At 36.8% G+C, this 13,967-nt stretch overlaps 1 protein-coding gene across 1 annotated transcript in view; it reads left to right on the top strand.

Moving 5' to 3' along the window:
- The window catches only part of NARF (nuclear prelamin A recognition factor), a 94,297-nt gene extending 83,876 nt beyond the window's left edge, over positions 1-10,421 (top strand). The window contains exons 10-13 of the mRNA XM_074225217.1: positions 4-67; positions 2,014-2,151; positions 2,752-2,909; positions 6,942-10,421. Of these exons, the coding sequence (XP_074081318.1) occupies positions 4-67; positions 2,014-2,151; positions 2,752-2,909; positions 6,942-7,183 (602 nt within the window). The 3' untranslated portion in view covers positions 7,184-10,421. The remainder of the gene's footprint in view (positions 1-3; positions 68-2,013; positions 2,152-2,751; positions 2,910-6,941) is intronic.
- The last annotated feature ends 3,546 nt before the right edge of the window (positions 10,422-13,967 follow it).

Below are 13,967 nucleotides of genomic sequence, written 5' to 3'. Positions count from 1 at the left end.
CAGGTGAAATTATCCAGATTATGGAACAAAAAAAAGAATTTATCAAAGAAGCTGCAGTAGACACTCTGTGAGTAACTTTCATTTTGAAGTGCAGATGATGTAGTGAATAGAATGCTGGGCCTACAGACAGGAAGAATTGAGTTCAAATGTAGCTTTAGACACTGGCTATGTGATCCTGGGCAAGTCACTTAACCTCTATTTTGTCAGTTTCCTCATTTGTAAAATGAGGAAAATAATAAAGTCTACTTTCTAGAATTATTGTGAGAATCAAATGAGATAATTATAAAATACTTAACATAGTGCCTGGAATGTCATAATAAGGACTATGTTAGCTATTATCAATATAAACATCATCCTCATCCTCATTATTTGAACATAATTAATGAACCTTATTTAAGAAATCATGAGATAATATTGGAAATTAACTACAGACAGCTTAAATTAACTTGAGACCTGGAATTAAACACTTAACACAAGGTCAGGGAAAGAGAATTGTCTTGCTGTGACTCTCTCCCCATATTTGGGGAATGTTTATTTCCTAGGATATCCCTAGTTATTGTAGCATGATACTCGGCAGTTTCCTAGAGTGGAAAATCATAAACTGGATCTGAATGCAACTAGGTTGGAACACCAAGATGAAATTTTTATGAGGTTAACTGAAGGATAATGATAGCTGACATCGTATAGCTATTAGTCCAGCCAAATGTAGGTCTGATGAACCTCCCCTCCACCAAGCAGTAGAAGATCATACTAGAAACATTAGAAATATAATAGGAAGTCTCACTTTCATAACCTTTGAAACTTAAAGGTAATTCAAACCAGGCTATTCTCATAGTATTAGGCATAGTATTGTTATTTACTTTGGACCACATTTCTAGTTAATAAGGATTTTAGACATTGTTATTTCCTACCCAGCTTCTAGGGAAGGAAGAAAAACAAAAATATAGACTGTTTTCAGAAATTGTAGGGAAGAATGTTCCATTTCATTTCTGGAACTTCTTTTCTCCCGAGTACTCCTCATCCCTAAACACAGATTCCTTCATCCAAAGAAAGACTAATTCTTTTCTGCCATGTCGATAAAGGATGAAATGTTGAAATGTAAGACTATGCTAGGGTGTTCAAGTTCTAACAGTCTATGGTCCAACAATGATAGGCAGTAATTGCATTAGTTTGCCTTATATATTAATGGCATTATTTTTTCTGACTCTTCTTAACAGTATGCAGATGGTCATAATTTGGCAAGTTTCACTTCCATGAAATGCATGAAAACTGACAGTGTTCTTTCATAGATGATATTTTGCTATGTGATTTCCCCTTTTACAAAAATAGTTTGCCTTCGTATAGTGTAAGGTCAGAATTGAATCATGAGACTTTTCTTCTTTATTTGTCTGGAAGGTCTATATTCCTATATTGAGAACAAATAAAATAAGAAAAAAAAGCAAGCTACAACCATGTGCTCACTTACTTTGAGTTTAGCAATCATGAATACTTAATGTTGGGAAAACTAGTGTTTTCAAAGAATTTGATATGCTCTACTGCTATGCTTTTGTAAATGATATGGTATGGGACTTGTACATAATGGAAAGGGCACAGGTTTCTAGTTTTGGCCTTGTCATAACTGTTTATACAACCTAGGTCTATTTGTTTTTCTGACTCCTATCTGTATAAGGAAAATATCGAATTCTGAAATCTTCTACCTCTAAAGTCTGTATTTTTTAAGATCTCATAATTATTTCTGGTGGGGAACCATGAATATTATTCTTATAAATAAGAAGAGGTTCAGAATAGACTATCACGATACCTACTTTGACTAATAAAAACTAATAAAGTGAGAGTCTTCCCCAAAATAAGGATAGTAAGATTTGGACTATAACTCTGATATCCTTCAGAAGTAAAAGATAGCATGCCATCTGAACATTATTGAATTTTTTCTGCCATCATTCACCCTTTTTTGGATGAGTTATAAGAGGATTGTTCATTTTAGAACTCTTTTTTTTTTATGTATTTTTCAAGGTTTGGTGAGATAAAAGAAGGAGACACAGGGAGTGATGGTACAACTAGATCAGATGGTTACCTGGAGCACATCTTTAAATATGCAGCCAAGGAACTGTTTGACATGGACGTCAAAGAAATAACTTACAGAACATTGAAGTAAGTGCAGTTTGGGTAGATAAGGAATTCCCTAAAGTAGCATTTCCAAAGAACTTGTGGTAGTAACTAACTGATTAGGAAAATAAAAACTGATCTTTTTGAAAAGACTGATACTAAAATGTGAAGCCCTGAGTCACCCTAAAAATAGATTATTTTTATATGAAGTTACAGTGAAAAGAAAGATCTATTTCTTGTATTTCTAATAATTTGCCTCAAAATAATCATTTCAGGTTTTTATTTGGAAAAAAAATCATAAAATGAAATGGTAGAACTACTGTTACACTTCCTTCTCTTCTGCCAGCTATACAAGAAGCCATTTTCCTCCAAAAACTCTAGTAAAGAACTCAGTTTTAAGTCCTTGAGGGTTGACACTGTTCTTTCCTCAACATAGAAGCAAATCTTAGTTTTAGCCTGCTGCAGAGTGTGGGGTTGTACACTCTATATATTTGATAAATATGTGTTGCATGCTAGCAGGCTCAGATCAGTGACTAGTTGTAATTGTGCAAATGTGTCTCATGCCATGTAGATTTCTTACTATGTGACCCTCTAATGGGGGGAAAAATGGATAACCTAATGTTTCCAAATCTATTCTATTTATAGAAACAAAGACTTCCAGGAAATCACTCTGGAAAAAAATGGGGAAGTAGTACTACGGTTTGCTGCTGCTTATGGTTTTCGAAATATTCAGAACATGGTCCTAAAATTCAAAAAGGGCAAGTTCCCATATCATTTTGTAGAGGTCTTGGCCTGCCCTGGAGGTAAGAATGAAATAAAATAGGATAAGCTCTATTTACTTCTACAGTGTGACTAGGTTAGTTGCCCAGGACACTTTCATGCTAAAGGTTCAGCCTATGAAAGTGTAACTAATGAAATAAGGAATAGCTTCAGTTTCAAAGGAACCCTGACATTTTTAAAAATAATTTTTTTTTACTTATGATCCACTACATCCCTCCCCCCACCTTCCCCAGAGAGCCACAATGTATAACAAGAATTTAGAAAGAGACAGAAAAATTAAGTTCCACAAAATTAACCAACCCATCCTCAAATATGGAATAGCTGCTGCCATCCCACCTCACAGTTTGCCACTTCTGGTGGCAGATGTCTTCTCATGTTCTACTTTTTGGGATCAGGCTTGGACATTATCAATTTCTTTTTTATCATTTACATTTGGGTAGTTGCTGTACATTGTTTTCATGATTTGTGTCACTTTATATCAATTCATACAAACCTTTACATATCTCTCTGTATTCACATTCATCATTTTTTACAGCTTTATATTACTTGTACGTATAATAATTTGTTTGGCCAGTTGATGAATGTCTCTATCTTTGGTTCCTTGCTAGCACAAAAAGTGCTACTATAAATATTTTATAGTATGAAAGTCCCTTGAAAGTTAGTCTTCTGATAAAACAACTCCTTTAGCTTGACAAAACTAATATATAGGAATATTTTTTCTATAGCAGGGGCTTTCAATCCTGAGAAATCACTTCACTTAGTATCATCAGTTCTTAAAAGTCTTGCCATCATTTATTTTTGATGGATTCTTTATGAATACAATAGTATTCTATAACTTTTTTGTTTTTGTTTTTGCAAGACAATGGGGTTAAGTGACTTGCCCCCACAGTCACACAGATAGGCAATTATTAAGTGCCTGAGGATGGATTTGAACTCAGGTCCTCCTGACTCCAGTGTCTGTGCTCTATCCACTGCACCACCTAGCTGCCCCTTACTCTATAACTTTCTATATTAATTGAGTATTTGTAGTATATCCAATTGATGGTTCCCCTTCACTTTCCACTACCACAAAGGAACTACTATAAATATTTTTGCACCCATAAGACAGTTTTCTCTTTCTTTTGATCTCTTTGGGGTGTAAAACCTAGTAGAAGTATTGCTGAGTATAAAAGGATATAAACTTTTTAGTTGTATGTTCAAGTTGCCTTCCAGAATGGTTGAACTACTTCACAACTCCACCAGCAGTACCTTAGTTTTACTATTTTCCCATATCCCCTCACATCCCTTCCAGCATTTATTATCTTAGATAATCTGATGAATATTAGCTGTTACCTCAGAATTATTTTCATTTGCATTTCTCTGATTATTAATGATTTAAAGCTTTTTTAATGTGACTACTGATAGCTTGGATTTCTTCTTCTGAAGACTGCCTGTTCTTAACATTTGAACATTTATCAATTGAAAAATGGTTCTTGTTCTTGCAAATTTGACTCAGTTCTTTTAGAAATTAAACTTTGGGGCAGCTAGGTGGTGCAGTGGATGGAGCACCAGCCCTGTAGTCAGGAGGACTTGAGTTCAAATGTGACCTTAGACACTTAACTAATTGCCTAGCTGTGTGACCTTGGACAAGTCACTTTTAATCTTACTGCTTTAAATAAATTTAAAAAACAAAAAGCAAAACTTTGATTAGAGAAAATTCCTAAGAAAATTCACTCCAACCCAGTTTCTTGCTTTTCTTCTAATTTTCACAGCATTGATTTAGTTTGTATAAAAACTTTTTTTAATTTTTTGTAATCTAAATTATTCATTTTACCACCTCTTAATCTGTCTGTCTCTTGTTTGGTCATCAACTATTCCCCAGATAATTTCTCTCTCCCCACCCCCGGCCCCAATTAGAGTTTAAGCTCCTTAAAAGAAGGGACTGTCTTGTTTATACTTGTACATGAATCCTCAGCATTTAGTATGATACTTAGGAAAGAATAAACAATAAATGCTCCATCTATCCATCTCTGTCTATCTAATAAAGTCACCAAAGAATGAACAGTGACCTCACCATAACTTTTCCTGCTACTATGTGGCGCTTAGCCCTTTATGTCTTCATTTGAATAAAAAGACAAGTAAAACTACAGCCAAAGGGACTGAATTTCCCCAATTTTTTGAAAAGTCAAAATGCCAAGAAAAATAAAATATAATTTATTTTAATTGAAAATTGATATTCCCAGGGGTGGCTAGGTTGTGCAGTGGATAGAGCACCTGCCCTCGAGTCAGGAGGACCTGAGTTCAAATCCAGACTCAGACATTTGATAAGTGCCTGGCTGTGTGGCCTTGGCCAAGCCACTTAACCCCATTTGCCTTGCAAAAAACCTAAAAAAAAGAAAAAGAAAATTGATATTCCCCACAAACTCTAACAAACAGCATTCTTCCCCTCCAGATCCATTTATCAGGTGTTAATTGAAGGTAAGGTTATGTTCTTTAACTATCAACTTTTGTATTTTACCAGAATTTTGTTGCCTTTCAGTACTAACTCATTTACATTGTTTTTCTTTTTATACTTATTATTTTGGTTCTACTTTATGTAGCATCAGCTTCATATAATGCTTCTCATAAGACAGTAAACTTTAGTTGAGATTTTGTAAGAATATCCTCTGTCAAACCATCTGGTTCAGGAAATAGTCACCAGAACTGTTGAACCCAGAGCTATGAGTGGACTTTGTGATTTGCCTATTTCCAAATTGAAAGAGGCACTTCCAGCATCCGCTTAATTTTTAAGGTGACCAGAAAGAAACTTAAACAGCAATAGTCTGTCATTCCCAGAGCCCCAGGGCATATTTTGTGATCCCAGGTAATCTTTGATGTGTTGAATTAGTTACTGTTCTTGCTGACTTAATTGTCACTTAGCATCAGATCAGTGTAGTATAGTTAGACAACTAATTAAATAGATGCCTGGCCTGGTTGCCACAGCTTGACAGCTCAGTCAGTTATTGACCCTGATAGAAAGGAAAAGAAGGATTGGCCTTCTACATATTGGTGTCCCAATAGAGAACAGTTTTACATTCAGTCTGATGGCCCCTGACTGACTGAGATGGAGCTGTCACCTCACTGTGGTATGAATATTTCCTCCACCCTTAAAGATTGCAAATATTCCCTCTAAACATTTTTATTCTGTATAATTCTTATCTGTCTTTCTATAAATTATTATTATTATTTTTAGATTTTTCAAGGCAATGGGGTTAAGTGTCTTGCCCAAGGCCACATGGCTAGGTAATTATTAAGTGTCTGAGGTCGGATTTGATCCCAGGCCGGTGCTCTATCCACTGTGCCACCTAGCCACCCCTCTATAAATTCTTTAAAGAAGATTTATTCAACATTCTGGAGGGCTTATGTTTCTTTCAATTGTATAGATATCACTTTAATATTCAGACTGATGGTTATTCCTTGCTTTTATTTTATGAACAGTCACTTTGACTTGAAAAATCACAGTTGTCAGTACATTATAAGCCAGCTTACAATCACCATTCCATTATCTTTTCCCTTTTTTTTAAGCCTTTCCATTATCTTTTACAACCTTTATTTACAAAAATTACTTTTGAGTCTTAACAATTAACTGTGAAGTTATGTGGAAAATGGATCAAATTTATCTTACTTAAATTCCAAGAATAGAGCTAGGAAGTTAGGAGGTAGATTCCTGCTAATTAGGATGATCTTCCTAACAGTAATTGCCTCAAAGTGAAAAGGGCTGTCTCAGGAAGTAGCAAATTCCATATCTTATTTGCTTATATACATATCCTCAGCATTTAGCATGATAGAGCAAATACAAGGAGGAAATTATTTGCTAAAAATGTTATAGAATGGATTCCTGCTTCAGAAAAGAGTTAAATAGCCCCGAGACCCCCTTCTTACCCATAAGAAAATGGGATTCTATGAAACTGAATATCTGCATCACCTCTTTTGCTTAGCCTTGACAAATAGTACTTTGTTGACTAAAACTGTTTATTTTTTTTTAATAATATCTGACTTTGTCTGTGTGTGTGTGTGTGTGGGTTTGTATTCTAAAGGATGCTTAAATGGCAAAGGTCAAACTCAAACTGAAGATGGGAAACCAGACAAGACACTGCTGAGACGAATGGAAGAGGTGTATGCTGAGATCCCTGTACAGCTTCCAGAGACAAATGCACATGTGCAGAGACTATACCAAGAATGGCTAGATGGTACAGACTCCCCAAAGGTCCTGGAAGCTCTGCATACCACTTACAGTGCTGCTGAGCCCCCCACAGACAACATGGATATCAAGTGGTGACAGCAGAGTTGGTTAAAAAGACTTAATAAATAGGACATATATAAATGACACTGGAAATATTCTATGCAATCAGGAGTACTTTCTTTGGACTTTAATTATGAAGAAGCTGGATTTTTTTCCCCTTTGAATTCCAAGTACTTTTTCCCCCCCTGAAAACCCTCTTAGGTCTTCTATTTTCTGACTCAGTTAGCTTGGTGCTGTTCTCATTATTTGTATTTGAGCAGTATCTCTGGTCAAGGAAAAATGATTTCTCAGAATTTAAAAAATTTTCTTTGTCCAAGATATAAGGGCAGTGAATGGTGCACCCTAGCCAAAACCAAAATTTAAAAAAAAATCATTTTTTAACTTGAAGTTTATAATATGTTAAAGATAAATAATTGGAAAAAACTTCATGTAATTCACCTACAAAATGTATCCAGGAACCCAAAGAGGAGTGGTCTGGTGCAATGCCAGGTATAAAAGGGATGGTTTACTATCAAATGGAATCGATTTTCAGATCCAAACAGGCATTTAAATGGACTGTTTCATGGCCAGGAATTATTCTGTGATTGGGGAAGGGAGGCAGGAGAGGGAGCAGGCATGAATACAGAGACCCAAAGCCTCTCTGATAAATCAAGGGCCAGGGGACCCACCATGAGGGCCTGTGGAGATGAGAATAGAGGCTAGGGGCTCAAGGTGTAGAGGCTGGAGCAGTGTGGGTCTTCTAAGTCATTTTATATATGTATGAAAAAGGAATGAGGTATGGCTTTGGTAGAAGGCATCGTTGATCAGACAGAAAAGAAAGAGGGGTAGCTGAGCCAAGAACCCATGGAAAAAAAAAATTTGAAGAGCAGAAATTGTCATAAATAGACTTCTGAAGTTTGGGGATGTTCAGGCTCCTGCATCCTAGGAGCCGAGCATAAGTGACAGAGCAGGAACATGAGAACCATGGAGAAGAAACCAAAGCCACCTAGGCTGGGAGACAGTCCAAGGGGTTAGGGGCCCTCTCTATCACTTCTTCATAACCACCGTTGTAGAACATAGTCCTTTTATGGTACCCTGGAGGAGGTTAAAGGCATAATGCCAATGAATAATTCACCAAACCAGCTGGCAGAATCAACGTTGAGTTTGACTAATTGTGAAAGAGATGAGAAATGTAAACAATAATCCTATAATTTACTTGATTTCACTATAATCCTTGAGACACTAAGCAAATGTCCTCAGGATTTCAGTAGAAAACAGTGGAGGTAAAATTAAAGACTACATAGAGACTTAAGGCAGATGTTGACTCTCTTTTAGAAGAGACCTACTTCACCAAAGTACTTGGACAAAACTTTATCATCAAAATTGGATCTATAAAAATAACTAACATTTTCTGCTTAGAAATTTTTTTTCAATTTTATGTTTGAAATAAAATGTTCTATAAGCCCCCCCCCCCCAAAGAAATATCTATCAGAACCTGTAATTCTAGGAAGCAGTTGTTGAAAATGGAAGAGAACATTGGTCTGAGAGCAAAAAAAACCTTGGTTCTGATTCTGGTTACCCTAACTACCTGTGTGACCATGAAGAAATCATTTTCACCTCCATTTTTGTTATCTTTTAAATGATGGAATCACACAAATCTCAAAAATCCAATATTTCTGATTCCTTTTCATACCTACCTTTTTAGTTCCATATTTACTTTCCTTCAACATTGCTCTCGACAGCATCCAAATCAAAAGGTTTTTTGTCACTTTCATGCAAGGGAAATTAATTTATGTACTTATTCTCCATAAATCATTTGTGTAGCATAGTCTTTTTCTCATCCACTGCAAGTGCATTGCAAAGGTTGTGACCTTTCTCTTCCTAAATAAACAGGAATTGGGAGAGAGGGGAAAGAATAAATGGTAAGAAGTTAATTGCAGGAAAGTAGTCTGAAAAGACACAGTTCAAAACAATTTTTCACTGGATCCAGCAAATTCTCTGAAGAAAACAAAACAAATCTATAAGTAAATGCAAATTTTCCTGAACAGTCTTTGGAGATTGACAAAAGAACTTCATATTTATGATGACTATATCTCCTCAGTGTAACTACAACCTTGTATGATTAGATGTTAGATTACTGTATGTTTTATGCACCTGTGTTTCCTCTTATGATGGATGATAAATATATATTGTGATAAATTATATATTTTGGACTTGTTGTATGCATAATTTTTGTTTTGTCTCGTTTTTTCTCTGAAAGCAACTCTCTCAAGTAATAAAATGTAAGGGATAACTGTGGAGAGCTAAGTGAATTTAAGTATAATTCTTTCCCAGCAGGTGTTGGAACCTGGAACCAGAGTCAATAAACAAATCAACAACATTTATTAAGTTCCTACTTTTTGCCAGGCATTTGCTAAGCTCTGAGAATACAAAGAAAAAGAAAAGCAAAATCAGTCTATGCTATTTCATCATCTTTTAAGTCCACATGCTTGAATGATTTCCCCATGGTCCTTCTACCAAACAAAAGCCTGAAAACAATATGAAAAGGACTAGCAAACAGGCTGTTCAGGTTTCTCAGCAGGCCTAGAACAAATGACAACATCTTCACATTGTTCATAATGCTATTGTTTTTAAACTGAAATCAAAGAAGCTAATTTTAATGAATAATGTCAGTGACTTAGAATAAAACTTTTCCACAATAGCACATACCCCAATTTCTTACTCCACATAGAGGTACTTGAGGCAAAGGCAAATTGTGATCCAATGGGTTGAGAACCTATCCATTTTAATCTCTTCAGGGACATGTATTGATCTTTATTACATGACTGATTGCTAATCCTGTCTTTATATATTCCTTTGCTCCTGTTTGATTAGCAGAACTCTAGTTACAAAAGAGAAAATGAAAAATAGAGCTACCACACTCCACCCTACTTTATCTGTATTCTTTTGGTTAGAATTCAAATTCCATATGGAATTTAGTGGTTCTTTATTTTATATTGTACTCTTGGTAGTGCTGCTGCTTTTAACCAATTTTCTGATTATTTCCTAATGAATTAAGGTAAAGCTATTGATGAGATGGAATCATCCTTACAGAGGAGTGAAGGTAATTAATGTCCTATAGACTCCTCAACCTGTGTATACTTTGGTGTTTGTAATATACTGTACACAAAGGCAAAATAAACATAGACCTGTGATATAAGACATTTTTAGTAGCCTCTGTTGGGTGTTGTATTGAACACTGTTTTCTGAATTCTGGTGCTATGTATTTCAAATGGATAATGGATATGTCAAATAATACATTTAATTGTGACTGGCATCTTATTACTTCACCTAGCCCAGAGTTTGGCCCCATAAGTACCTACTACTTTGAAATGTCTTACATTTATAATTATATATTCTTTTCACATTCTCCACTTTAGGTTTTGTTTTTTTTTTTTTGCAAGGCAATGAAGTTAAGTGGCTTGCCCAAGGCCACATAGCTAGGTAATTATTAAGTGTCTGAGGTCCAATTTGAACTCAGGTACTTCTGACTCCAGGGCAGGATGTCAGCACAGTGAGCAGGCAGGACACTCTGGAATCAGAAAGATTCATATTGATGGGTTCAAATCTGGCTTCAAACACTTAATAATTATGTTACCCTGAGAAACCCTGTTTGCTTCAGCTTATTCATCTGTAAAATGAGCAGGAATAGGAAATGGCAAACCACTCCAGTATCTTTGCCAAAAAAAACCTCAAATGGGATCACAAAGAGTCACACAGGACTTAACAATCTTAGTCGACTCTTCCTTGCTACCTGTAGTCAAGATGTTCAGCTTTACACCAATCTTGTGACAGAGAAGAATGGTTTCTTTTGGTATGGTATTTTATACTGTACATTAAAAGACAGAGCTAGGCATGGAATTCAGAATTCCCAATTCCAGTTAATTTCTCTCTGGTCCAACATTATAATACCTTGTGTCTATTTGTTATAAAGGGAGGCCCTTTATAACTATCATGGGTTAGAACTTCAAAGTTGAAACTCGCTAGTCTCACTCTATTGGTAGTATATAAGTATATAATCATATCCTTTGAGACTTTAGTTTGAGACTTAAAATGTAACCCAAAAAATGTTTTAGAAAGTCTGCTGGCAGATTTAGATCAACATTGTCCAGTATTCCTCCCTAAGTTCCAGCAAATTCCACCTTTAATTTTCTGGGAATAAACCAATAATGACAACCACTGGGACAAGTCTTGAAACACAGCTGTAGGGTGAATCTTCAATGAAGCAGATCAGTGACAAGAACAAGGGGTCCAAATGTGATTGAGCACTGGTAAGAGGAGTGGGTAGTGACCTGCACCTCCTGTGATAGTAGGAAATGTTTCTAGGTTAATGAAAACTAGTCATTCTCCTCTCCCTAGAAACTATCCTCCTGGGTGCTGGTTAACCCATCTATCTCTTAGAGAAAAGCCATAAAGCCACTTAATTCTCTTTCTTATTACCAGTAGAAATAAACATGTTTGAGCTTTCTTTATTAATGGCTTCCTCCATTTGCCTACTATTAAAAATAACAACACTGAACAATAATTCTGACAATGTTTGTTTATTATTCACATTGGGAAAGATTGCTGTTTTGCCATGACAAGCATATGAATTGGATTTGAGTGAGGGTATGCTGTGCAAAGTCACCAGTCTCACTTTCTCCTCCAGAGCCATCTGGGTCCAGTGGCCAAATATGAATCAGGATGACTGGAAATGACCCTAGCTGTCAGGCAATGTGGCTTGCTCAAAGTCACACAGTGTCAAATGTCTGAGGTCATATTTGAACTCAGGTCCTCCTGACTCTAGGGCTCTAACCATTACATCATGTGGCCTTCACCCAGTCCATTTATTATTTCCTATAGTGGAACAAGAGCTGAGAGCGAGGCAAGAGGCAGAGGAATTCAGAATTATAGGAAAGCTGTTAGTATTTCTGAATCTTTTTTTAATTTAATATTTATTCTCACTTTGTACAAACAATTTTTTAAACATTAATAAAATATTCTTGTTTAAGAGTAAACAAAATACCCCCTCCCCCCAAAAAATATAGACTTACTTGAGCGATAAAGGGGAGAGAAAAAAATTAAAATTTAAAAAAATAATAGTAATTGTAGGTATGGCCAGGTGGAGCAGTGGACAGAGCACCAGCCCTGGAGTCAGGAGCACCCAAGATGGCCCCATACACCCAACAATCACCCAGCTGTGTGACATGCAAGCCACCCCAACCCCACTGCCCTGCACAAACCAAAAAAAAGGAAAAAAAAAGACATAAAATAAAATAAAATAGTAATAATAGTAGGGGTGGCTAGGTGGCAGACAGAGCACTGGCCCTTGAGCCAGGAGCACCAGGGCCCGAATATGGCCTCAGACACCCAACGATCATGCTGCTATGCGGCCCCAAGCAGGCCACCCAGCCCGATTTGCTCTGCACCCCCCAAAAAATAATAATAATAAAAAATGTGCTTCAGTCTGTGTTCCAACACCACCAACTCTGTCACAGGTGGATGACATTCTTTAGGATAAGTCCACCAAAAAAGTTACTTCCATGTTTTTCCACTGTTGCCATTGCTGATTGCAACTCCCTACTTGCGTATTTCTCCACTACCATGTACTATATTTTCTCTCTCCTTTCACTGACTCTGCTGTAGGGTAGCTGAGTGGCGCATCAGACAGATCCCTGGCCCTGGGGCCAAGAAGCCCTGAGCCCCCATACCACCCTTTAGGCCCAGCATCCACCTGGCCCTATGGTCCTGGACAGGCCATCCAATCCCAGCCCCTTGCAGGAAGTAAAAAAGAAAATGCGTTATATCTGACCACTCTTCCCCATGGTCCATCCTCTCCTCCTTCATTCACATTCCCCACCACTTCCCCCTGTTCCCCCCCCCCCTTACTCCAGATGCCTATACCCCACTGAGTTTATATGCTGTTTCCTCTCCTAGCCACCTCTGATGAGAGCAAAGATTCCCTCTTGCCTTCTCCCCCTTCCATATCATTGAAATAGCTCATTGGAATAAAGAAAAATCTTATTATATGAAATATCTTGGCCTATTCCCCTTCTCCTTTTTCTTTCTCCCATTACATTTCCCTTTTTTCTATTGACTCCATTTTTACACCATATTTTATCTTCAAATTCAGTTTTCTCCTGTGCTTCATCTATAAAAGCTCCTTCTACCTGCTCTGTCAATTGAGAAGGTTCATATGAGTATTATCAGTGTCATTTTTCTATACAGGAATACATGCAGTTCATCATCATTAAGTCCCTCATATTTTCCCCTTCTCCAATCTCTATGCTTCACCTGAGTCCTGTATTTGCAGATCAAACCTTCTGTTCAGCTCTGGCCATTCCAACAGGACCATTTGAAATTCCCCTGGTTCATTGAAAGTCCATATTTTTGGGGCAGCTAGGTGGCATAGTGGATAAAGCACTGGCCCTGGAGTCAGGAATATCTGGGTTCAAATCTGGTCTCAGACACTTAATAATTACCTAGCTGTTGTGGCCTTGGGCAAGCCACTTAACCCTGTTTGCCTTGTAAAAACCTAAAAAAGAAAAAAAAAGAAAGTCCATCTTTTTTCCCTGGAAGACATTCAGTTTTTCTGGGTAGTTGATTCTCAGTTGCATTCTAAGCTCTTTTACCTTCTGGTATATTATATTCCAAGCCCTAGGAGCTTTAAATGTAGTTGCTGCTACGTCCTGTGAGATCCTGATTGCAGCTCCATGGTATTTGAATTGTGTCCTTCTGGCTGCTTATAATATTTTCTCTTTGACTTGGGAGTTCTGGAACTTGGCTATTATATTCCTGGGGGTTGTTTTTTGGGGATCTCTTT

Source organism: Macrotis lagotis, chromosome 2 (assembly GCF_037893015.1).
Source record: "Macrotis lagotis isolate mMagLag1 chromosome 2, bilby.v1.9.chrom.fasta, whole genome shotgun sequence".
In the NCBI taxonomy this organism is placed as follows: domain Eukaryota; kingdom Metazoa; phylum Chordata; class Mammalia; order Peramelemorphia; family Peramelidae; genus Macrotis; species Macrotis lagotis.
This window is presented reverse-complemented; position numbering and strand designations above follow the sequence as displayed.